This window comes from Zonotrichia albicollis, chromosome 2 (genome assembly GCF_047830755.1).
Source record: "Zonotrichia albicollis isolate bZonAlb1 chromosome 2, bZonAlb1.hap1, whole genome shotgun sequence".
Classification (NCBI taxonomy): Eukaryota; Metazoa; Chordata; class Aves; order Passeriformes; family Passerellidae; genus Zonotrichia; species Zonotrichia albicollis.
This window is the reverse complement of record NC_133820.1, coordinates 106201111-106227325: the sequence shown is the minus strand read 5'-3', so window position 1 is coordinate 106227325 and position 26215 is coordinate 106201111. Positions and strand designations below refer to the sequence as shown.

General features: G+C 38.4%; 1 protein-coding gene across 8 annotated transcripts in view; it reads left to right on the top strand.

Moving 5' to 3' along the window:
- The window catches only part of MYO16 (myosin XVI), a 359429-nt gene that overhangs the window by 68220 nt on the left and 264994 nt on the right, over positions 1 to 26215 (top strand). For 6 of the 8 annotated variants that reach the window (XM_074535973.1, XM_074535972.1, XM_005487529.4 and 3 more), the window contains one exon: positions 24492 to 24755. In XM_074535973.1, the coding sequence (XP_074392074.1) occupies positions 24530 to 24755 (226 nt within the window). In that variant the 5' untranslated portion in view covers positions 24492 to 24529. Of the gene's footprint in view, positions 1 to 4057; positions 4518 to 24491; positions 24756 to 26215 lie in introns of those variants that run through there. The other 2 variants (XM_014267408.3, XM_014267407.3) reach the window with 1 other exon arrangement.

The window sequence follows — 26215 nt, the reverse complement described above, 5'->3', positions numbered from 1 at the left end:
CTGAGCTGGAGAAAATCAAATACATTAAGTGTTTATCACCAGATTTAGTACCAGCTCAGTCTTTGTCCCCAGCTCAAAAGCATTTGTGCCTTTTTGTAGACTTCAACACTGGTGTAGTCTTTAGAGAACCCCTGGAGCTGTGATTGAAAACCTGCCATTGTTGCCTTTAAGTAGAAAAGAAAGTAGGTATACAATGGCCTCAGAGCCTGTCTCTGTATAATTCCATAGTTTATATGGTCAGATTGTAAGTGTTGTTAATATAGTTTTTCTCTTTTGAATTTTTTCTGGAGTTGAGTCAGGAGAGAATACCTAACATGGCTAATATCCCTTTCTTGTAAATAAACAATTTTTTTTTTTTTGTAAAATCACTGACAATGAACTACTCCCTCCTTCGGACTCATTCCAAAAAACTAAATCCTTCTTTTCTTTTCCTTACACTTGAAATCTTTGTTTGTCATGGACAACCCACCACCATTGTGGTTTCTTCTCTGTTCCTCCTCTCCTCTCCAACCTAGCAAAATATTGCACTGGAAATGAAATAATGTTATTCCAGCAGGTGAAGAAGATTTTGCCTTTTTAAGTATTCCTATTGTGTCTTCTTTTACCTCAAGTTCAGCTGCCCCTTCTCCTGAAGTTTCATCCTGTCTCTGCATTTGCAGTTATCTATTGTTCTTAATTCTCTTTGATGCTGCCCTTCAATACGTCAGAACTTCCTGCTGATAGCAATATACACTGCTTTCCATGTTTTCCTTCCATTTATGCTTTCACTTCTTTTTCGAAACCCTTTAATGATAATTACCCACATAATTAAACTAGTTATGTAACAAAATTAAAAAAAAAATCAACACAGTTTTCTAAAATAAAAGGCCTGTTGAGTTTGCCATCTGCCAGGTGCCACCTCTTGAAAAGTTTGTGCCTTTTTTCCATTCATAATTCACACTCTACTTGAGTAACTGGCCATATATTTTTGGCATACAGACTTGTGGAGAATGGGAAAGGGCACAGTGCCCTGCTGCAGGTGGGTACATGCTGCTCATGGGCTTGGACTTGATTAGTCCAACAGTCCAGCTGCAGGGCACAGACCCAAGCTATGATGTAGCAGTGCAACCCTCCTTTGTCAAACAGCCCCACATTCTTCCCCAATGACATGGACCAGCCCACGTTAGGAGAGAAGAAATCAGAGCATGTACAGAACAGCTCTGCTCCCAGTTTGTCTGATGCAGATATCAAGTCAACAGCTTGCTGCATTCAGGAGTCTGTCCTGTACCTAAATGCTCTCTGTAAAGGATAGAGAATCATAGAGCATTTTGGATTGAAAGGGACGTTTAAATTCATCTAATCCAACCCTCTTCTGCAATGAGCAGTGTCATCTTCAACTCAATCAGGCTGCTCAGACCCCTGTCCATCCTGACCTTGAATGTTTCCAGGGTTGGGGGGTCTCATAAAGGCAGAGGAGAGGGGCAGGATCACCTCTCTTGACCTGCCATACTTTTTTTTGAAGCAGCCCAGTGTAGCATCCCATGAACTCTCTTCCCTTGGCAATCCCCAAGCCCTCAGCCCTGGAAACATCAATAACTACTCACCATAGAGTTAGCCCTCCCGGGGAGCAAGAGACTCCCCCATGGACTTCTGTGTCACAGCTTCCTTTGCTTTCTCCTTCCCATGTCACAGGCCTGGCATCCCTGGAGGCCGCCCCTCCCCTGGAGGCCAGGCCCCCTGCCCAGCCCTCAGCTCTGCTCCCCACCCCTTCCCCTTCTTAAGCTGCTGCTCCACGGGGTTCCTGCTCTTTCTGGCCCGGTCGCCCTTCAGCTACTGTGTTGCTCCACTGGAATAAAACCTTGCAAAAGAGCCTTTCTTGCCTCTGTGACTGAGCCAGCTGTGGTGAGTGTTGAGTGGAGGTTTGACTGCATTGCCTGAATGTTCACTCAGCTTGCCTTTGGACAGGAGAGGCTTGTTGGGGACAGGGGATAGGCAGCAGCACCTACCATTCTAATACCTGCACTTTAGCCCAGGACACAGTTGGCAAGCACACATTGCTGGCTCATGTCCAGCTTTTCATGAGTAACTCCGAGTCCTTGTCCACAGGGCTGCTCCCAGTCCCTTATCCCTCAGACTGTATTGATACTAGGGGCTGCCTCAATGCAGGTGCAGGATCTTACACTTAGCATTGTTGAATTCTTTCCCTCATTACTTGCAGAATGGAGGATGTAGTCTAGCCTGTCACATAAATTCCACCAAGTTCCACCATCCTAAATTTTTACTATGGCAATTCAATACATAATCACATACATTGCAGTCTAAAATGAGACAGATCCAAATACTTTTTCTTCACATTCTGTTCAAGCCAAAATCAGGTACTTTTTGTTCCTTTCATGTCTGCTTGCTGAAAAGCATCTTTTGTCCATTTCTTTCACCCACCATTGTTTACCAAGGTGCTCCTGGCTTTAACCAGTGTGGGATGGTGAAGTGTGATGTTATTAGACACGGCAGCCTGTTTGCCTGACAGTGCCACCAGAGATGAACCTGTCAGGAATGTCTCCACCAAAAAGTATTGCTCAAAGGCCTTTTTGTCAGATTACTTGACACTTGCTCATGAACTATGACTAACATTGCTTCTTAAAACACTCTGGATGTTTATTTTATAAGCCATATGGCCCAAACCGGCCTAGTGTTGTGTAGGTGTGAAAGGCAGTCTGAACATATTTAATTACTTTGGACTTCTGAGCTTTAGAGCAAAAAAAGTTTCCATGGTAATGTAATTACTGTATTGTGTTTTATATAATTTATCCCTATGTCCCCCTGATTATTTCTTGATTTTTTTTTTCATTTTCTTGTGGAAAACTTATGTTTTCAGGAAGAAAACCAAAACACCTAAATAATTAGTTCTGATATAAAGATTTATCTATAAATAAAAGAATTGCTATGCATATTTAACTTTAAACCATATGTGAAATGTGTGGCTATTGGGAGCTGAGAGATTTCACCTAAGGGTTTTGCTAATGGATCACTGGAAGCCTGTGAATATATATCTTTCTGCTCTTGTGGGAACTTTGCAGAATAGTTAATAGAATCTGAATTAGTGATCCTCACTAATTAGTAAGACCCTTTTTCCTTTGTAGTCCTTTTAACACTTTGTAGCTGTTAGAATGTTATGTTGACAAAATAGTAGGTGAGAACCCTTTCAGATGAATAAAAGATTTAAATATGGTTGGACTATCAGTTTTCCTTTACAAGAGCTCTCACTCAGTGAAGTGTTGGCTGCGGCAAGCATGATGCATGGTAAGCAAATGGAGGTCTTCAATAAGTACAATTTTCTTAAATTATTTTTTGATACTATAAAAATATTTTACTGCAGTTCAGCTGTAGGTTTCTCACAAAAGAGGTAGCCAAATTCATGGATAACTGTTCCTGGCAAAGTAATGCAGAAATTGTTCTCAGAGGATGCTGCAGCCTGGGTGTTTAAAATACAGTGCAGGTCTGCCTTTTGTGTGTCCTTAATCTGAAACTGGGTAATGCGTCAGTGTACACTGACTTGTTATTCTACAGTGTGATAAATAATTGTATGGACTTGCTCCTAGTGATGCATTTTCTTAGGCTTTTTCTCTTACAATCAGTGATTTAAATGTCATTAGATAACATGCACATAATCATGATACAAACCATGCAGAGCTTGTAGTTTTTGTCTCCTGACACAAATATTCTTTCTGTGAAAAAGATGCATTGCAATACAAAGAAAGGATAGAACAGGAACATATCAAGAAATGTACACACAAGCATGTTTTTAGCTCAATGTGAATTAATCCATGCATAAACCATGAGACCCTGAAGATGGCTGTAAGCTTTATCCTGATTTTTTACCTTATAATATACTGAAAAATGATCTGTGATGCTAAAAGATGGTTATTCTTGGAAACCTATATCAATTTCCTATTCACACAGCAACTGGTGGCAACTAAAAATAATCCCGGTTTAGTACTAGCTAAAAATCTGGTCGCATTTGGCACACGAACAACATGCACAAATAAAATTTAAGATCCCCTGTTCTGCTATTTCATTCGAGCCCACTCATCAAGCTTAGTTTGCTGCCATTTGAAAGCTATTGAAAAGCCATTAACTGGCAGGACTGTGAAAGCCGCAGTGCAGCAGCACACCTCAGTGCTGGAAGAATGTGGCTGCAAGTGCACACCAATTAAATCTTTCTATTCCTGGGGATGTGGGATTAGGAGCGCTGTCAATCAATTGTGCTACAATAGCACGTGCAGCAGTCATGGTTCAAGACGCACAGAGGTTTATCGTAACTCCAGCAGCCGGGTGAGGGTGACTTGGAAGCCTCTGCAGGATCCTGGAACAGAAACTGCGCTGAATAATGTATTCTGAGGTGTACTGGATACCTGAGGAAGGGCTTTAAATAATGCATTTTCTGGGCATGACAGTTGTAGCAGAAGAGAATGCTGAAACCTGTAGCGAGACTACAGCCTGAGATGAAAGAATGTCTCATTACCATTTTATCAAATGCTGTAAGTAACAAAATGGTTATTTTGCTTTTAAAACTGTCTTTATTTTCTGAGGTGTGTCTTTTCATTACATATGCAAAAAGTCGAATGCAGATGCTGCATGATGTCAACACAGTAGTCGGGAAGGGGAGTTATTACTTTGCATGTGAATATACAGGCAGAGCCCAGTGTTTCTTTCTCTCCTCTGTTCAGAGATAACTTCATTGTGTGTGTAATAATACTCTCATTCTGAGCTTCATAATGACCAGCTTTTAAAACTTTGTATAAATTAATCACCAAAGAATGTAATGTCCGAAAAGAAGAAACGTCATTGACAGCATTATGTTAAGGACGCCTTTAAGGACAACCTTGGAACATGGCTCTCACACTTTGCAAGGAGATACAAGTGAGAATAGCTTTATAATTGCCAGCCCAATTCGTCATCTACTGTAGATCAAATGCTTGTATCCCCTCCTTGTCAGAATATTTAGCTATTTGGTGTGACAGGCTTAAAAAATTAACAATGAACTTTTAACCTTGAATCATGCAAGCTTGCCTCCTTAAAGATATCCTGAAATTGGGATCTATGCTGAATGTATTTGGTTCATTGCAGAGGAAATTCCTAACACCTTTTTTTTTTTTTCAAGGTTGCTTGTCTTTCTAGGTGCACATTTTTCAGTCTTATAGGATTTGCCTTTGAAAGCATCCAGGGTCTGAGTGGAAATTGCTGGGTTTACACCAGAGAAATGAATTATTCTTTCAATACTTGTTTTGAACAGCCAGCAGAAGTTCAATAGCCATAGATATTTTTTTACTGAAGGACTTAGAAAACTTCAGACTTTAGTGATTTTGGCACAGTTTTTACATGTCAAATGGCAGACTGCTGCAAAAGGTTTTTCTCTCTAGATCATGGTCTTTGATGACTTTAGGGCACCAAGGACACTTTGGAACTATTTTTGAAACACTGTGTTATAGTTAATAAATAAGTAGTGTGGTTCTTAATATGAAAATTAAGGTGCCCTGGAAGTGTTTTTAGTAATTCAAGTAAAAATGATTTATATGAGTTTCCTCTTGTCTGCATTCAATGGGACTGGTGTATGGACTGCTTTTAATACTAGTGGGAGCTGCGATTCCCTGTTCATGCAGAGACGCAGAGTTTTACTGTACAGTATAAGAGGTGCATTCTAGGAATGAATCTTTGAGCTTGTAATGAGATTTGATAAATGCAGATGAGGAATTTGCAATGTAAATATCTTGAAGATGTCAAAAAAGTATTGTTTGGTTTTTATTTACTTTAACATTAGTATTACAGTGAAATTGTAGCAAATCTAGATAGGCATGTGAAAGTCAATAGCATATTAAATAAGTAACTCTTCAGTGAAACTGCAGGAAAGATATGAGGATGACCCTGAGGTTCTTCTGTTAAAAGGAAGCAAATGATGACTAATTGGGATGTTCATTGCATTGATTGCAGAGATGAAGGACTGAAACACAGCAGAGGGAAAGGTGAATGTACAGCATCAATTTTGTCAATAATATTTGTTTCCTGTTTTTCAGATTTGGAGTTTTGATTAGTGAATTCTCAGTAAATTGGGGTGGTTTACCCCATAGCTTTTTTCTTTCCAAATAGTGTCCTTTAGAAGACAACCGCTGCTGGCTGGAGCCTGACAAGAGTTTTTTCACTGCCCTTGCTTTTCAGAATTGGCAGAAGTGCTTCCATTTCCACCTGTAATTAGTGAAGGAGAAGCACTTCCTCTTCAATGCTCCCCTGAGCATTATTATCTGACTTCACATGCCAATATGCTGCAGATATTTGTGTTTGGCAGACAGCTGGGACCAAAGATGGGCCAGGGCTGCGTGCGCAGTTGCAGCAGCAGCAGTGCTCTGAGATGTGCTGAGAACAGCTGAATCTCACTCACAGTGCTTAGAACGTGACTCTTCACACCCCACTTTGCTTTTAACTCATTTCACCAATGATTTCTGTGTCAGAGAGAAAAGACACTGATCCAGAGGAAGCACAGTGGCAGAGCGGTGTCTCTTGGGTTACTTTGGGTAGAGAGGAAATATCTAAAAGGCACAAATTAATGACACTTAAAAGCTGGTGTTTTATGAACTACAGTGCTATGTACCTGGCTTTTGCATATGTTTGCATCTTGGTTTTTTTAAATCTTTGCAGAAGTTGGGTGTGGGGATCTGAGCTGAGAAGGGCTGTAGCTATTTTCCAATCACGTTAGTACAATTTTAATAATATTCTTTCATTTTTTCATGGCATTGCTCCCATTAGAAGGCTGTGAAAAGCAGGTATACTTCACCATATAAGTCACCATCTAGTTACAAGCATTTTCCAAGCTGGAAAGCTCCAGCTTGGAAAGCTCTTCAGTCCACCGTAGACTCATAAAATCATTAATGTTGGAAAAGACCTCTAAGGTCGTGGAGTCCAGCCATTATACTAGCACTGCCATATCCACTACAAAACCACAGCCCCAAGCACCATATCTGCACGTTTTTTGAACAGTTCCAGGGATTGCAATTTGACCAATTTCCTAATTTGCCACACTTTCAGTGAAGTATTTTTTTCCTAATAGCCAATCTAAACCTCCTCTGGCACAACTTGAGGCCGTTTGTTCTTGTCCCATCTCTTGTTACCTGGGAGAGGAGACTCATTTAAGACAATTGCAGAGAGTGATAAGGTGTCCCCTGGGTATCCTTTTCTCCAAGTTAGTCACCCCCAGCTCCCTCAGCTGATCCTCTTGTAACACTTGTGCTCCTGACCCTTCTCCAGCTCTGTTGCCATTCTCTGGATACTCCCTCCTGCTCTGAGCAGGGGGAGCTGTGTGGTCAAACCAGCTTTTCTGGGGCCGTGCCCAGTGAGGTCTTTCATCCCAGTAATGCTCTGGAAGTGTGCCTGCTGCAGCCATCATGTTGTCTTTAGCTGGCACCTGCAGCATTTAACACTGAGCTGAATGAGTGTCTGCCTGCTGGAGCAGCTCGTGTTGTCACTACTCGTGCCCATCTTCTTTTGCAGCCAAGTATTGCTGCTGCTCAGAGCTGTCCCTGTCTGTGCTGGTAGCTTATCCTTGGCAATCTGTGAGTGTGAATATTTAGAAAAGAGAACAGTGGTTTGTAGGAGAGTATCACATATTATCTGCCAGCTGCAGGGTACCATTTTATCTTGATGATTTGTGTGACAGGTTGTACAAATGAATGTAATTTTGCAAATTAGGCAGCACCTTGCTGCTGTCTTCTGTCCCTTTTATATCTAGTTATTATATAAATATCATCATTTACATGTTATGGCAGTGGTTTTCTACCTTTGCTCTGAACTTCCTCTGAGGGATCTGCAAAGTAAATAAGAAAAACAGTACTTTAGCAAGGAGGCTTAAGTTTGTTAGTCCAGAGTCTGATTTCCACTGCAAATGCATAAGGGAAAACAGAATAAAAGCCTTGCTAGAAGGAATTACAGTCATGCCTGGTGGAAGTCGAAGCCAAGTGAATTTATCCAAATATTAGGATCATAAAATCTGAACATCAGCTTCTACTTCTTTCTGGTTTATCTGTTTCCAGTTCCTTTAAATCCTTTGTATGAGCTAAAACCCCCACAGAATTGTGCTATGTGACAGACCAATGCCTGCAGTGATCTGGGATGGAAATACTAATTAGATGTTATTGATAAATTTAATTCAGGATTTGAAACAAGATAGAAAATAAACATCATAATTTTCTTCAATATCTGTCCCTTATTACCTTCAGGACCTGATTACATGGCAAGGATTGTCCATGAAGTGGTAGCTCTACCTGAACCTTATGGAGCTTGATGTGATATGATATATTAGTTTCAGTTTTCAGAGGATGGAGACTTGAACTTGATTCTCCCATAGATGAAGAAGTAATACTGGGAGTGAAACATGTGATACCTTCATATCAGCTTTCTTACTGTGAGACAGCCTGTGGAACTTTGATCTGTGCCTCAGTAGAATGAGTTACTATTTAGACCAAACAAGAGAAGAGGAGCCTGAAAAAAAAAAAAATTGGAGACCTGTAGTCAGTCTGTGACATAGGAACCCTTTACCTCTGTGGCAGCATGGGCAGGATGTGTGATGACCCAAGTAACAGGGACACATGGGTGTGTTCTGTCACACTGGATGGTGGGTGACATAAGAGAACTAGAAAATTGTTTTGAAGTGTTTTCTCCTTCCCACGAGCAGGATTTCTTCCATTCCAGGATTTCTTCCATTAGGCAGGAGGTGGTAATAATTTATTTATTGTATATTCTTGTGTCACAGAGAATTCTCACATCTTCCTGGACATGTCTTCTGCCTCCAGTGAGAAGCTCAAGAGACAAAATAGTAAAAATATGCAGGTGGTGGAAATGAGGGCTGTAAACAGAAGCAGGATGTCTGTGACAGTCCTTATTCAACATCTGTCTCATTTATCTACGTTGATAATTTGTGATAGCGTCTTCTAACTCTTGTGTCATGGTTTATTTCTGCAATAACAGAGCTAAGTACTCCATGGCTGCAGGGAAAAATTCCTTTTCCTTGTACATGCTTATAACACTGTGACCTGTGGCATGAGGTTAAGATTGTTACTGAAATGAGATGCTTAGCATGGCTGAGTGATCCTGCCTGCTGGAAATGAAACTGGGAGGCAGAGTCAGGAGTCATCTGCCCTGGAAATCCCGAGGGAGCAGGAGGAGTGGCTCTGTGAAATGAACCACTGCTTGGGAGTTTTAAGGTCCTGTGAAGGCACATAAAGCAAGTCTGGGGGAGTAAAGAGATTTTGATGAAAGGTATTTGTCTGAGAGGCTTATGCTGTAAAAATGTATAAGAGAATGCTAGTGCAGTACATGATATTTTGTATTCCATTTTGACAGACTGAATGTGTCTGATGTATCGCTGATGTGCAGTGCAAACTTTTAAAAATAGTTATATGATAATTCAGGTGTCATGAAAGATACCTAAAAACCTAGGTTTTTAATTATCCAGTTGAGAACAAATGGGTTTTGTCTTACTAACCTTAATACAAATAGAGCCACAGCTAGAATATTTTTTGCTTCTATTATGCTTTTTAGCTCCATGTCTCTCACTGTCATCACAGGATAAGTCCAGGCCAACAGGAAAATAGGATATTATTTACCACCTATGAATGCCAGTATGTCTTTACTAGTTAGATGTTTTTCTATTTTTATTCTCCAGTTCCTGAGTTCATGTGACAATGACAGAAATGCAACATGAATTTTTTAATTTTAACTAATTTTTTACCTAATCTAAATATTGACAAATTTGAGATTCATGACACTAAGTGCAAGGAAAGAGATAAAAAATAAATATTTATATCAGTATGTAGACATAGGAATTTATACTTAGAAAAATATATTTTGAGCTTTCAATAAGCCAATTAGCTTGGCACATTTGTAGTAGAAATCTAATAATTTGCTTAGTGTGTTTCCAGTAAATAAAACTTACCTCACAGTAACGACTTTCCCAACCACATAGAATAGCAATTATTAATTTTATTAAGATGCTTTTTTATATTAAGTTTATAATAAATTTGGGAAAAAATAATATATTATATTTGGAAAAATAAACTTTTAAATAATAGGAAAAGGAGCATTATGAACTTGGACAACTATTAACTTGGACAGCATTATTAACTTGGAAAGCTATAACATTTCCAACTTTGTATTCAGTTAAGAATAGTTTCTATTTATAGTAGTTTAGTGGAAATCACAGCCATCCACCAATTATTTTTTGTCATTATTTTGTTTGCTACTTTAAAAATCTGTCAGTAAAGAGAAGAATCAGCACTTTCTGTGGAAAATTTTATTGAGGACTTATAAGAAATTTTTTATGATTTTGGTATTTAGAGAGCTTTTTTCTCCTAGTTATTCTGCAAACAGCAAAGAAAGCTATTCACCCTAAAAATCAGATGAAAGAAGATTATAAAGGTCAAAGTACCATATTTTCTCACCATATTGGCACAGCATGTGTGAAGCTTCAGACTCTGATATTACATTTTTTGAGAAGATTACTTCAGGAATAGAGCAGAAAAACACACCACATCAACAACACAACACTCCCAACCTCTTTATTTCCATATATGAAATTATGGCAATATAGCCACTTTTGAATCCTGATGTAGCTTCTTTCTCCAAATAATCACATTTATTTATTTTTCTTGTTTAATATAAATTAATATACTGCATCATGCTGATTTTTGCACAATTTCTAAGTTATAAAACCAAACAGAAAATATTTTTAGATAATTCAATTAATACCTCAATCAAAACTTCAACAGTATAAACATGATTATTTTAAAGCAGGTGAAATCTGAGATGGAACTAATTCTAATTTGTTCTTAAATGAAAATAATTAAATCAGCAAAAGCTTAGTTTGATTTGGAGGAAATAGAGAGTCCTAATGCAAGTTTTTTAATATATTATAGAACACCACCAATTAAAGAAAAATGCTGTTTGTTTATTACAAGAGGTACTTTCCATTTGTTTGCTTTTGAGCAAATGCCTTCAGTGAAAACAACAGCAATATATGACCTAGTAAGAGAAATCTGCAAGTTTTGGCTGCTGCACATCCCTTCAGCCCACAGCTGGGTCTGTGTGGTGTCCTTGCAGAAACACAAATGCAAATAGCACGGCCAGAACTGGTTTTCATGCCAGTGCCATTCTTGTACATTGAAAGACAACAGTCTCTGACAGCTTCCCCCCATCTATAAGGTGATTCAGAGAGCCCTAAGTCCACTTTAAATCTCTTTTTGATATAAAGATGGGACCTGGCAAGGAATGTGGACAGGAGGGCACCACACACAGTGGAAGAGCGCTTGGTCATTTATTACTATGCTTTTTATGCAGCTAGAATATGGACATTCATGTTGGAAGTGTACTTTGCTCTCTTTCGTTTCATAGCAGATTTTAAAACAAAACAATCTTATTCTGAGAAAAAAAAAGAAAGAGATAAAACCTGATATCTTTTCTTGTAAATGCTACTGTGAATGTCTCTCATGCAGTATGTCATTTTGGAGGAGATGGAAGCAATATTCAGAGCACACAGACAGGCAGGAGATCTGGGCCATACCACCTCAGGCTGGTGGACTCCTGCTGTGGTCCCATTCAGTGCAAATCCTGTTAGGAAGTGCAACACATAAAATATATATGGGATCCTGTAAAGGCATCTATGGAAAACAGAGCAATGTATTAAGGTCATATTTGGAGCGTTAATTGATAGCTTTCAAATGTGATTTCTTTCCCATAAAAGGAATCAAAGCTTTCTCCTGTGAAAAGTTTTGTAAATGTTGACATCTAGACTGAAAAAAGAGGGAAGCAGGCATGTAGAAATTTCCTCTTTTTTTCTGTCTTTGTGAGAAGAATGGTAATTTTGTTTGTAGGTAGCTTATTGCAGAAAGCTCTAAAAATGTTAGAACAATATACTCCTTGCTCAACAATCATTTTATGTGAAAGGAGAGACATTTTATATTCAGATTGCACATGAACTGACCAACTTGTTTTTCAGTTGCTTTACTTTCAACACAATTATTTGATTCTGCTAGCTGCAGTACTAATGTTAGTTGCAGAAGTGGCATGTGTAAATCATATAGACATAGTTGTGAAAAGGAAAACTTTTATGGCAAACTAAATTACTTAATTCCTCTCAATCAGCAATGAATATATAGCTTTATTTTGTCTTGGAGTGACATTTATCTTTCTTGTGAGCAGTAATGTCAGAGTTGCAATAATAATTTCTGTTTAATTTTTTCTTCCGTTTCTTCAACATCTCTAAAACCTGTTTCTGTTCATTCAGTTATTTCTTCAGTAAAGGTGTCTGAAAATATGTGTAGACTAGGAGTCCGTCCTTTGATACTGCTTTTTATTCAGTTGGTCAAGTGAGATCAAGCTGTTCAATTTCTTCTTCCTCCTCTTCTTCCTCTTCCTCCTCTTCTTCCTCTTCCTCCTCTTCTTCTTTTTCGAGTTATCAACCATATTTCCCCATTTTAATTTAACCCAGAAAGGACATTGCTGCATGTGTTAACAATCAAATGTTATAATGCTTATCTTCACTTCTGTTTCCATGCAGCTGTCCTATATATGGCCACAAATGTAATTCTTGATGGCAAATGTGGAAGGTGACCTTAGAGACTGTTGCAAGCACTGGTGTCAGGAAAGCCACTAAATTTGCTTTAATTTTCACTTGCCCATGAAGATCCACCTCTCACTAGCAATCATCCTTGCTCTTCTTGCCTTAGCCAGCCTTACCTAGGACCTACCCAATAATTACCCTGCCAGTGCAAGGCAGAGAAGCCTTTCAGATGCCACTGGTATGCTGGTATGGCTTTTCATGCTAGAAAATCTCATGGCCTGGGTCTTCATTTTACTGAGAGGTTCTCTTTACGGAGCTTTACAGGGTCATTTGTGGGTTCCAGAGCTGAGTGCAGGAGCTGACCTGAGTGTCAGAAACACAGAGCTGCTGTGCCTGTGTAGTTGCTTTTGTGTGGCTGTCCACTCAGAACACCAAACAAGGAATTTTGTGATCATACCAGTTATTCCCATCCATATATATTATTTTTGTCTTGGTACTCTGCCTAAATTTGCACTATGTTAAATTCATTTTGTTGCTCCATCTTCTCGTCATTTTTATGGTATATAACCTTTCTTTTCCCCTTTCACTCTTTAAATTTCTGTTAACTTTTCTCTCCTTCTCTCCTCCTAAGTCACTGCTTAGCTAAGCTATGCATATTTAATTCTTTTCATCTTTCTTCATAAATCAGTCCCTCGGGCCTCAGAACTATTTGTGGTAGTTTCTTTTGAACTGCTCCAATTTGACTGTCTAGAATTGAATGCAGTATTCCAGATAAGTTGCCTTTCTGCAGAATGGAGGAAGGCCAGTTTCCAGTCCTCTAGCTGTTTGAAAACTGAGATGGCAGCCCCTTGATGTGCACAGAACAGTGACCAAAGGCCTACATATTAGCTCTGCTGCAGAATTTTTGTTAGCTCCACTGTGTGGTAAACTACTTTTCCATCTGCTTTTACTTTACAGTAATCTCTTTAAATTATTAGATTGCGTGTAGAACCATGGTTCACTTGGCATAGGATTTCCTTTTCTGTGTGCTTGCCAGTCCTTATGGCTGGGTCTGTGAACCACTGCTTCCTTTTTGACTTTTAACTGCCTATGATGTATGATGTATGATACTCAATATCCCCTTTGTTTTGATTCACATCATGCTAAACTAGCTTTTATATATTCAGGTTTTTGCAAATTTTGATTTATGTGTTTTTCTCCTATGGTTTCTGTAATTCTTGTATTCTGGATGACTCTTGAGCCCTGGCATATTTGCTGACTAAAACAGTGATATCTGAGAATGTCTATGATAAAAGAATGGCCCCAGGTTTTGAAATAATCTGATTTTTTTTCTTTATTCAAGTAGTTTGTTGTTGTTGCTGTTGTTCAACTTTTTCAGTACCCTTGAGGTATAGTGGCTGTAATTCTGGCTTCCTCTCACTGTGCACTAATGTGTTAATTCACTTTCCCAAATTTCAGATTTACAAGTATTAACAACAGTCTTAGTGTTTTTCACTGTCTACTTTGTTAAGTACCTGTGTAACAAAACTTTTGTATTATACTGTGATGGCAGGAAGAATTTTCCTGTGCATCTCTTCCCAGGTGCACGTGCTTCCTTCTCTCTATCCTATACCTGAAAGCGTGGGCTAGAGATCCATGCATTATTACATCTCCATTTAATGTACTGTAAGGAAATAACTATTGTTGCCAAAACATAATTGTCACTTCATAAGTCTTGTATTGCAGTCAAATAAAGACAGCTAGGTCTGTGAAAGGACTAGAAGGACTTATATTTTCTGGAGGACTTCTCATCTATTCTTTCTTATCTTTCTTTATTGTCATTTGGCAAAACCAGTTCTTTGTTCTCATTCTGCCTTCTGATTTAGAGCTTCTGGAGTTTTACTTGCTCTTGGTGTGATTTACAGCAATCTGGATTCTTCAAGTATGACCAAGTATTCTGATGCTATTTCCTCCCAGGCTTTGCAAGTGACAAGCATTAATTGATATATTATTCTAACAAGTATACATTGCTTGCTTCTGAAAATGCCAAATAAAAAGTGACATAAATTCATAGATCCAAAAGTTGTAAGAGTTAGTGCAAACAGCCAATTTATTTTCTCTTCTGAGTTGTCTATATATAGATATATATAAAAAGTAAAAATGTATTAGTGCATTCAGTGTTAATCAGATGACTTTTGTTTTCTGATTGCTTTAAACTCTCTCTTCAGATCCTGACATAGTCCAAGTCCCTATTTCTTAAAAAAAAAAAAAAAATTAGCTGCTTTACCATTAAGCTCTGGGAAACACATAAGCATATTTTGCTTTGATCTTTCTAAGGAAACAAAATCTTTGTGATTATGTTATTTGTGTGTATGCATCTTGTCGGTTTTCTCCCCATGATAATTTCTAAATCCATTTCCCTGTTGCAGGAAAATGTTTCAAAACCAGGTTAATCATGACATGATTTATTCAAGCAAGTGAGTACTACATTGCCTAGTAGTGTTGTACAACTATTTCATTATGGTTAGAAATTATAATGTGGCTTTTCTACCATATGGGTGTCAGGTTTAGCTTACAAGCCATTATCTCTTGTCACACAAGGTACCAAGTAATGTCAAATGTTGCAAGGAAATTTAAGCGTGCTGCAAAAAAGTTTCTTCTTGTTGTGCTGGTTTCAGGTGGGGTAGAGTTAATTTCCTTCACAGTGTTCCAGTACAGGGCTTTGTTTTGGATTGGTGCTGATAATATAGAGATGTTTTTGTTATTGCTGAGGAGGGCTAACAGAGCCAAGGGCTTTTCTGCTTTTCGTGTAGCCATGGTGGGGAGGAAGTTGTTGGTGCATGGGAGGTTGGGAGGAGGCACATCCAGGACAGGCAGCCTCAATTGACCAAAGGGATATTCCAGACCACAGGACCTCATGCTCATAATAGAAAGTAGGGAGGAAGAAGGAGGAAGGGAGTGCATTTGGAGTGATGATGCTTGTCTTCCCAAGTAACCATTGTGCATGATGGGATCCTGCTCTCCTGGAGATTCTGAACACCTGCCAAACCATGGGAAGCAGTGAATTAATTCCTTTTTGCTTTGCTTCTGTGTGCAGCTTTAGCTTTCCCTGTTAAACTGTATTTCAACCCATGAGTTCTCTTTTCCTGTTCTCTAACCCTTCCTATTCTCTCCCCAGTCCTGCTGGTGGGGCAGTGACTGAGCTGCCGTGTGGGGTTTCGTGGCTGGAGTCAAACCACAGTGCTTGGGAGAAAAGCAATGCCCTGCACACTTTGCACCACTTACCTTGCTGTAAGCGAAAGATAATGTGTTGGTGGGACAAGTTTCAGAAGGTGTCTACACTTCATAAACAATGGAAGGCACTGGAGTGCTGATGCTCTACAGCATTGCTATTTAGCTCACTGAATCATTTTTGGAGTGTCTCTACTAGTTCTCTCTATGGCAAAGGCTATGGATGATGTCTAGAGACTCCTCCCAAAAGACAAGGCAGATGAAACACACCCAGATTGTGTGTTCTATCTCCTGTGCAATCTTTCATCTATTTCAAAATCTTTTTTCCTCAAATACTGTTCCCTGCCTACATATACCCTCCTACTACTTACTAGAGCATATATAAACACCTTTGGGTTTGTGTTGTAAAATACCTGTCTCCTATGTTGCAGTGCAGTCTTCATTTTAGACACTGTGAAATTTAGAAGCCACAAAAATAGATAATTATATCTTAGAGCACAAGAGCTCAGCAAAATCAAAGGAGAACTAGGACAATATGCTGTACTGTCTAGATGTGTTTCATTTTTTCTTCGTGAACCTTCACTAGTGAACATGAGCTGATGTACAACATTTAACTGACAAGCTTTTTTTTTTTTTCTTCTCATTTTTTTTCTTTTTTTTTTTGGTCAGGGAATACTTATGTACTAGGTTTTGTGACTGATTGCTTAAAAAACTTACTTAAATTCCAAAAGAGCATTGTTTTGACCTATTGTCTGAATACTCATTATTTAAAGAGGTTACAATAAAGCCCTGAATTCACCTTGAGCACAGACTTTCATCTCCAAAAAGCCCACCTGAGATATTCTATGAGATGAATGGGTGAATGTGTTTTACTCAGACTGTGCAGTCTTTCTGGTTGGAAACTCCTGTGCACCAGAGCAGACAATGCTCTTAGTTTGTTTCACAAAAGGTTCTGATGTTTGCCGGAGAAATTACTTGGTTTTGCCGGAAATTGCTTTGATTTGTGGGAATCCAGATTGCACCTTTGCCTCATCCTCCAAGGCAGTGCAGAAGGATAATGGCAGTAGAGAGAAGAAGGAGATAGCAGCTTTACCAAAATAAACAGTATGAGCCTGACCAGATCATGTATGTTCATTTTGCTTGCATTCCTGTAGTTTCTGGATGTGATCTACAGATGAGGACTACTGCTCTGAGGCAAACAGACTTTCTTTCAGACCATTCATACTTGTGAATTCCCTGTGCATCAAAACCAGACAAAAGAAAATGATTTTTTTGTTTTTCTAAAGAATGAGAAGAACCCCATACATATGTATTTGAAACCTGTACTTTATTTATTACATTGAAGGCTAATGTACAGGCACGCAGTTTGGCTGCATTTTTGAATAAGCTGGCAAACAGTTAATGAATTTTACCTAGAACATAAAATCTCCATATGTCACAGATTGCTACATGGCATAAATCACAAATGACAGTGCAGAGCCCTCTGTTATATTTAATTAGGTATTATTCAGACTCCCTTATATCACTACAATGGCAAGATCCCAAACTGGTGGTTTCTTTGATTTAAATACAATAAATTTTTAGAAAATGCCAGTGTAACTTCACTGAATTGCTGATAGATAGATAATAGAGTCTATTCGGAAGCTTGTAGAGTTGATAAATAACATCTGATAAGTAACTTTTCCTTGGTATCAAGCTGGAAATTGATTGCAGTTCCTACTTACCAGTCTAGTCACATCGAAAGGCTCTTGAAGAGCAGCGTACAGGAGTGGGGTTTTATAAGAGAGTGGCTGCTTGAATGTGCTCAGGATTGCTCTTCAGCAAAGACAGAATTGGGGGTTAAGCAGAAATTGAGGAAGCTTTGTATATCGTGTCATTTAAGAGCCCTAACTTTCTAATTACATCAAAAAGAAGCTCTGTGGAGCCAAGAATAGGAGAAGCACATCAGCTCCTTTACTGCAATGTAATTTATTCTCAGAGGACTTGGCATTAATTGAATTCTTTACATTCTTTACAAGGTAAATAGTTATACTGCTCCCTCATGATTATCTGCTTTTGGGGTGGGAAGGAAAACAAAAAAAAAGAAAAAGGATGAAGTCCATTGCTACAGTGAGCAGATCTGTACTGACCTGATGGAAGTGTTTCAGCTGTGGAAGTCAGGCTGAGTGTTTGCAAGCACACGCTTCACTCACAGCTTAATAAATGTAATGGAGAGGCTGTTCAAATGGTAAGTAATTTTCCCTGTGGTGAACAAAGGATTTTGAAATCCAAGTATTTTGATGCTGACCTTAGTGTTTCAATCTGAGATGGATTTAATCTAAGCCAGCCTTTCCTGTGGCTGTTCTTAGCCACATTTCTTTTAGAAATTGTAAGATCAGTAGAAAATACATAATAACTTTTGATTTCTGAAGAGAGCACCTGTAAAATGCATTGATCTATGGTTCAGACACAATGACTTCAGTTATGCCATAGTATTTATATCACTGATTTCATATGAAATTCATCTCAGCTTCATAAAAACTCATAAATTGTTATTTCTAATTCAACATAATAAATCTAAATAATATGCTTTGTTGGTAGAAGAAAAAATGCCTTCTGTACAATAATGTCATTATGTGTAACAGCAAAGTGCATTACTGAAAGGGCCAGTGCCTAAATTTCTGGTCTGACTTCTGTAGCAAACATGGAGTGCACATTAATGTAACTTTTTGAACTGGATGAAGCTGCACCGATTTACACCATCGTGTGATTTACACCATCCGTGTATCTGAATGTGTGAGTGCCAAAGCACTTGCTGCTGCTTGCATGCCTTTCCCACATATCTTTGTTAATAGTGTGGATATGGTTAGACAGCCAGCTTTACAAGTGTTGTACAATGGTACTGTCTTTATGAAAAAATGCTTTTTTAAATTTGTTGAATGAAGGCTAATCTATTTAAATATTTATTGACGTTGTTGAAATTTTGATATATTTTATCTTTCTGCAATACAGGACAATTTTGGTTATCTAAATTAGAATGCAGATGTTTAATTGCAGTTGTGAAAATGAGCTGATATCATATCTTTAGCAAGATAGGGGCTAAATGTCAGAGGACCCAAACTATATGTTTTGGGGGGCTTTTTACTCTTTTTCCTTTAGTGAGATTAACCTGCTTAAAGACTATTGTTTTGGCTGCAGTATACATTCTCAGAATCTCAGATCACCATTTTTCCAGTTCCTTTAAACCCTCTATATTTTGTTTCAATGCTATAAAGACTGTAGTCTTTCAAATACCCAGAACTTTAATTATTCATTGTTCAAAAGATCATAAAAATCAGCATGTTTGCATAAATAAAGATAAGCATGTCTCTTATTATTTCGAAATTTGTAATTTTAAGCATTATGCACCCTCAGTCCATTTCACCTTATTTGAGAGGCATTAAGCAATGTCAGCAGTTTGATTGTGCACTTTTATTCAATGAAAAGTCACATGCAATGTCAAAATACATCTGAACAGAGAGGTGAGCCTTTGTGTACATGCATGTAGGCATTCAACTTTACTTTCTGGAAATGCTTCCTGACCTGTGACATAATCATAAACCCCCAGGGACATAATCACCCCCACATAATGGGAATTACCGTCTGAGGTGCATTTTTTAGGATGACTAGTCTCCTAATTTAAATGCCAGACCAAGTGACTAAGGTTGATAGACAAAAAGCCATAAGAAGCAATATAAGTGAAACCTGTATCAGTATGGTTTCTGGAAAGAGATATGGCAAAAAATGTCCCTGTATACTGTAAAGTTACTTGAGCTCAAATCACTTTCAGAAGATGGAATAATATTTCTGTAAAAGTACCCATTCTTCCTCTCTGTTTACATCCCATGACCCTTCCTTTGCTCTTCATTTTGTTCAGGAACTGATGCTTGTAATGTCACAAAACATTCCTTCTCTCATCTTCACAGTGAGAACCAGTGACAATTCAAAGCAAACCGTTCCTCTTTACTCAGAAATCTCTTGTTTGTACAGGCAGGATCAAAACTGTAATTTGTCTTGTGATGCAGATGTCATACTCTCCAATTGTGAGTAAATTGCTACAATTTTATGAAGCTGTTGTTTTAAAGTAGTGATTCTTCTCTTTCTTGTGGTTCATGATGGTCCCAGTCAATGAAGCAACTCTTTGCTAGCAAGCATCATTGAAACTTTTTTTTTGTTGGTTACAGTGGTAATGATTTCCTTTGTCCTGTACTAATTAGTAATCAATGTAACATGGTAAAAGTTTCTCTGGTTTTGATATTTCAGTGTTTTATAGAGGTTTCTATATTGTGTGCTTATACAGAAGATGCAGACCTTAAAACTATATGCATACTGACAATCATGTTTAATATAGTAATTTTTGTCCAGAACATCCCATTAAATAAATAATAACCCAGTAAACCTTCCCAGCTTTTTCATGGGTGACACTGCCAAGGTATTTTCCAGTGCAGTCTGCCATGACCATCACAGTGGCCTGATTGAATCCCTTGCATCTTAGTGTAATTTGTCATGCACTGAGCCAAGAACTGTATGAAATAATCTTCAAATCTGATATATTATGTAATGAGATACAAACTCTTAAGCAAATATATTCAGAAGGCAACCTTTTTCCCTACCCACAAATCTTTACCATACTGCCTCCTGACTAGCACACTCAAAACCAGCTCTGTTTGGGGTCATGTTTTCCATCTATCTTCTGCTGTTGAATGGGGGTCATACAGTGTTGTTGTACCAAATCAGTATGGCAGTTTGTGCCAGTCCTCCCATGTATGGGGAAGGAAAGGATGGACAGACTTGCTGCACGTTACCTTTTTAGGAGGCTCTAACAGATTTTTTTGTGGTTGAGTTGTCTTTCTCTAAGCAGTAACTGTTTACATCCACCTAATAAAGTTGTGGATTTTAACAGCTGTTTTTTCCTGGAAGGTTTCTTTACAGCTGAAGCTGTTGTTGGTGTTGGCAGTGCTCACTTAGGACAGAGTAGTTGGCACACTTCAAAGGGAGAGCTTAATCCTGGGGATTGGCTTGATAGAAACTTTGGGCAGTTCAAGAGGGGAAGTGATATTTTCACACCTGAGGCATACTAACATACAGGGCAGACTAACCCTGTAGCCTGGGAACTGACTCACTTGAGCTGCAGTCCTGCTGAAGAATGTGCAGGTGTTACAATGGAAGCCAGCTGTATGTGCTGATGATAAATCAGGCAAACCACACAGGGGCTATGTTCAGAGGAGTTTGGTCAGCAGACAGAGGGAACTTACTGTCTGCTGCTACTTGGGGCTACTGAAGCTGCACCTGCAAATATGTGGTGTTGGTCCCACCAGTCTAAGATGGACACTGAGGCAATAGAATGAGAGCAATGGGAGGCAACCAGGACTGCTAGCAGAAATGGAAAAGCTGAAATCTTCTCAATAGTGACAATAGTAACAAGGGATAATGGCCACCAAAAGAACTCAAGGCATTTTTAATAGAAGCCAGTGAAGCAACTTAAACAGTTTACCCAGACAATTTGTAGAATCTGTTAACAGAGGTTATCAAGACTGGTAGACCAGACAAAGTTATCTGATCCAGTGTTAGTGAATTACCCCATATTTAATTACCCCATATTTCATGTGTATTAAGCCATCCACAGAATTTTCTCCAGAAGCATGTCTATAATTATCCTGTGTTTGAGGTGAGCTCTCTTGAGGTGTGAAGGAAGCTCTGCCTCTTGTGCCATCATCGGTTCCTCTGCTGAGTGGGACCTCAGAGAAGAGCTCTGCCTGGTTCTAAAACTGGATGCTGGACTCAATGGTGCATTCCTTAGAGATGGGCACCTGAAAGATTGATTCAAGGAGTTTGCCTTGTCTGCATTTATACTGTTTCCTAATCTAGGTTTAATCTAATGAGGTTGCTGACCTGAAGCTGTTACATCCACAGATACTGATCTCATCTGGGATGTATCAGGTTCCAGATGTGCTGAGAAAAGAAATTTCATCTTCAATTCATTAATTTTTAGCTGAGACAAGTGACCAAATGGATCAAGAGTCCTTTCCTCAATTGGCCTGAACTGCTTTGACTCTGGCCACACACTGGGAACTGCTATGTGAGGCCAGTTGTGGTAGTCAAGCTGTTCCTCATAGGGCAAGTAGACTAAGACTCATACTACTTGCTGGCATTGTAGTCACATTTAGAAGTGTTAGGGTATAAACTTAAGGTGTTACGAGACAAAAGGCCTGTGTAGGCTAAAGGCTTTTTATATACATTTTTATATACATATTTATATATATTTTGTATACAGCAGAACAATTATGATAGCAAAGATTTGAAGTTTGCTTATTCTGCAGTCCTATCATGAGAAAAAGATGCAGTTGAAAACTACCTCAGGCTGAGGAGAATGGTCTGATTGTAGCTCTTCTATGGGATTGAATGCTCTGGACACTGGGATTGAACCCAGGAATAAAGTTACATCTTCTGCAGCTTTACAGAGTTACCCATTCATTTTGTTGTGTCTTCCAATAAGGGAATAAAAGAAATGCAACATGTAATTTTTGCTATGGAATGAAACATATCATTTAAGGTCAAGTGGAAAACTAAGTTTTATACAGCAGGAGTTATTGGCTTTGACATGCAAGAAGAAAGGGTGTGTGTTTTGCCTTAATGCAAGCCAATATGTGTTTCCAGTTTTTAGTTTGACAACTCATTTTCTTCTAACTAGAAGGGTATGTTAAGAAAGGAACAAAAATTAGAGGGAGAGAGTAGCCTATGTTAAAAATAATTGACTGAAATTGACCTGTAGTATTGTATTCTGTGTCTGCTTCTGTCATGGTGCTTCCTAACAAGACACTGGGATTAATCCACTTTTTGGATTAATCTATGTTCCTCCGTTTTGAGAAGTCTGGTTTGAGACCACGGTTGCAATTTATGGTTGTAAATTTATAAATTTATAAAATATGTAATATTTTATATAATATATAATATTTGTATTACCTGTAATTGATGAAATAATATAGCAAATAATTTAGCAAATAAATATAATGTTATAAATAGAATTTATAAAATTATTGGCATGCAGACCTCAGATTGCAATTTTATATTTTATTATGGAATTGTGATACTTTATAGTTTATAGAATACTATGCCTTTAAAGCAGACCAAAACATGAACACAAAAACCAAAAAAAGAATACAAAATTCTTGAACGGGACACCAAAATCAGTGAGTAATTTAAAAAGAAAATCACTTCCTTGATAGAGAATGCAGATAAGGATAATCTGTTGTCTCTTTTTAAAATGAAAATAAATAAATATTTGTGATGCTTGTATGTGCTGTGATGACGTGAGCTTTACAAAATCCTGTCAGGAGATTGTTAATTGTGGCTTCAGAGCAGGGTTTGAGTGGAAGTAAATAGATTAAACACGTCAAACCACAAGGAGGAGAAAACATAGTGGTCATTTAGTCAGCAGTACTCAGGCATACCCTCAGTGAGGGAGGAATCCTTTGATGATGTGACTATACAAAACAGGTAGAAAAAACCTGTTTCTTATGTTGCAGAATAAGGCTAATTTGGTATTTCTTAACTACCCAAGGCGAATTGAGTCTGCATTTCCTTCAAGGGGTCTTGCTTCAAACTGTGGAGAGAAAACCTGCCCCATGGGGGCTGCCGTCAGCCCTTAGAAATTACAAATTTGAGCCCCTAGCCCACATATGAAGGAAATTCATAAAGTAGAACATGAGAATCAGAAGTGATGGGGTGGTCTGTAGCCAGGGTGCAAGATGCTGGGCATGTTGTTGATGGATGTGGATTCACATTCAAGGAGTTGTGCAATAAAATTATGTGACAATCCATTAGCCTCCTTTTGTAACATAACAGTGAAAGTAAGTAGCAGAACTCAATCCTCCTCTTCTGCCTTCACTCCCAGTGGAAAAGAAAAAATAAAAAAGTGAGGAAACAGAGCTATTGCAATGTCAGCAAAAATACCTTATTTAATGGTAAAGCCAAAAAAGGAATCTGACCTAAAGGAAGTGCTGTGAATGTTAGGAATAACTGGTTCAAAGACACATTTGTGATTGTTTCCACATGAAGATTTAGTATCTGATGCTTTCATTAGAAGGATCAAATTTGATGTCTCTATATAATCAAAAAAAGTAAAAAATTAGAAAGAAATTATACACATGGTTAGGATCTGAAGTGACTGATGTTTTTAAGAGATAGTTACCTGAGTGCCCATTGCATGCTAGTGAACTCATTAAAATTATGATACGATGTTTTTTCTTCTCACTGAATACAGAAATTTGCTAACCTAAAGCATGATGAAAATGAATAAAAAAGAGACACGGGCATCAAACTAGAATTAATCTTCTTAGTAGTTTCTTGTTTGTAAGCAAATGCTAGCCACTTGAATTGTACTGAAATATTTAGGTATTTTGCCCATCTCACAACTGATCTGTCAGACTTCTTTCTATTCACATTTGTTCACATGGCCTGAGCCAGCTTTTAAAAAATGCATCAGTGATTTAATGGAATGAGTTATGTGTTATTTTCAAAAAGTAAATGACGATGACATAGACTCTCTGTGGTCAGCCTCAGTTGAGTAGGAGGAGCTTACGTGTTGGGCTTGCGCACGGTTAGAATAACAAGATAATTGGTGGAGGTTTTGTGGCACATTTGAAAGCAAGATCTAAAGTTGCTTGTGTTTAATTCCTTGCAGGCTGTTTCCAGCTATGTAATGTTTTTCGGACCCATGAGATGGAAATTGAGCAGTGCTTGCTGGAGTCCCTCCCCCTGGGCCAGCGGCAGCGGCTGGTCAAGCGCATGCGCTGTGACCAAATCAAGGCGTACTACGAGCGGGAAAAAGCTTTCCAGAAACGGGAGGGCCACGGGAAGAAGCTGAAGCATGGAAAGAATCAACGAGTTTGCTTTAGTCTTGCTGATATGATACAGGATGCAATCATACGCCACGATGATAAAGAAGGTATGTATTAACATTATACGATATTTTCTTTTGTAGAGTAAAAGTTTCAGAGGAAAAGCTTTCTTGTTCTGCTCATCTGTCTTTAAGTAAAATACAAAATACTGATCATAAAGTGGTTGTCTCGGTAGAATATGCAGGCATATATTGCATACAACATGTAACTTCTCAATGAAATGAATAATGTGTGGAGAGTAAACCTTCAGAAACCTAATGAATTCATTTTGAGATTAATATAAACTAATATATTTCAAAACAAGTAAGGACTATGAATCTATGATTATGCCTGGCCTCTTACATACCTACATGAGCCATAGAATTTAACACAAGTTACTTTGAAAATTAGGCTCTCATTTTTAGCCAGAATTTGGAGGAAGGGATGCTACTGTTGGTGACATTGACGTGTCTAGAGCAAGGAAATGGTGTTGATCCATAGTCATACTAGATAGAAGGTCATCTTTCTGCTTGTGAAATTATGTTTACGTCCTTTTGAATTATATAACCACACTTTAGTGCTCTGTTTTTAGTTTCTTGGCGTTGTGTGAGTCCCTGGTGCAGCTGATAGTAACCCAAGGAATTTGTAATTTACTCCTCAGAAGTGAGCCAAACCTTGCAGTAAGAATCTCCCAACTTTTAGAAGTCCCCAGAAATTCCCATACTGTTGTGTGGTCAGGAGGGATGTAAGAAAAGAACTGATGCCATGTGTTGGCAACTCCTTTGCAGAGTTTAAGTCAGTTCTTCATAATCACATTAGTGTAAAAAGGGGAGACTCTGAGACAGACACACATCATGCAATGAACTTGGCAAGACTCTCTTTAGTTTTTATCAGTTTGATTAGCTATGCCTTTTTTACTTACTCCTGAATCTTCATTTTATTGTCCATTTGCTCCATCATTGCTTATCACTCAGGTGTAGTCCTATACATTTAAGTCTTTAGAAGAAATTAATCAAAAAGCCCTACTTTTAAAGTGAATGCACAGGGCATCATTTATAACTATATAATACATAAAATTCAAAACCTTTCATTCCTCTCTCCTGCTTCTTCCTAGCAGGAATTATAAACAAAGATTTTCCTCCATGTTCCCATAGCTCCAGCTTTCTTTAAAAACCAAGCAGAACACTAGATATGACTCTTAACATTCTGTTAAATTTCATTCCTTGAGGCTATTCTTGACATTCCCACTGAAGAAATGTAGGTTGCTTATTGCAGTGGTGGAAGGGCATCAACAGTGTTTTGTGTTACCTATACTTGGCCTTGAGCTGCACCTGAATGAGAACATAAAGTTCAGCAGCTGCTGAGACTGAATAACCTTAGCAGAAAGGGAAGATATCTCAGGCAGAGGGAAGTAAAGTGGAGGAAAACCAGGAATGTTGTCCTGCACTTGAAACAGATAAAACAGGTCCCAGAAGCAAGAGATCGAACAGCCCACAGATAATATAGTCTTGAATTTGTTGCCTGTGGT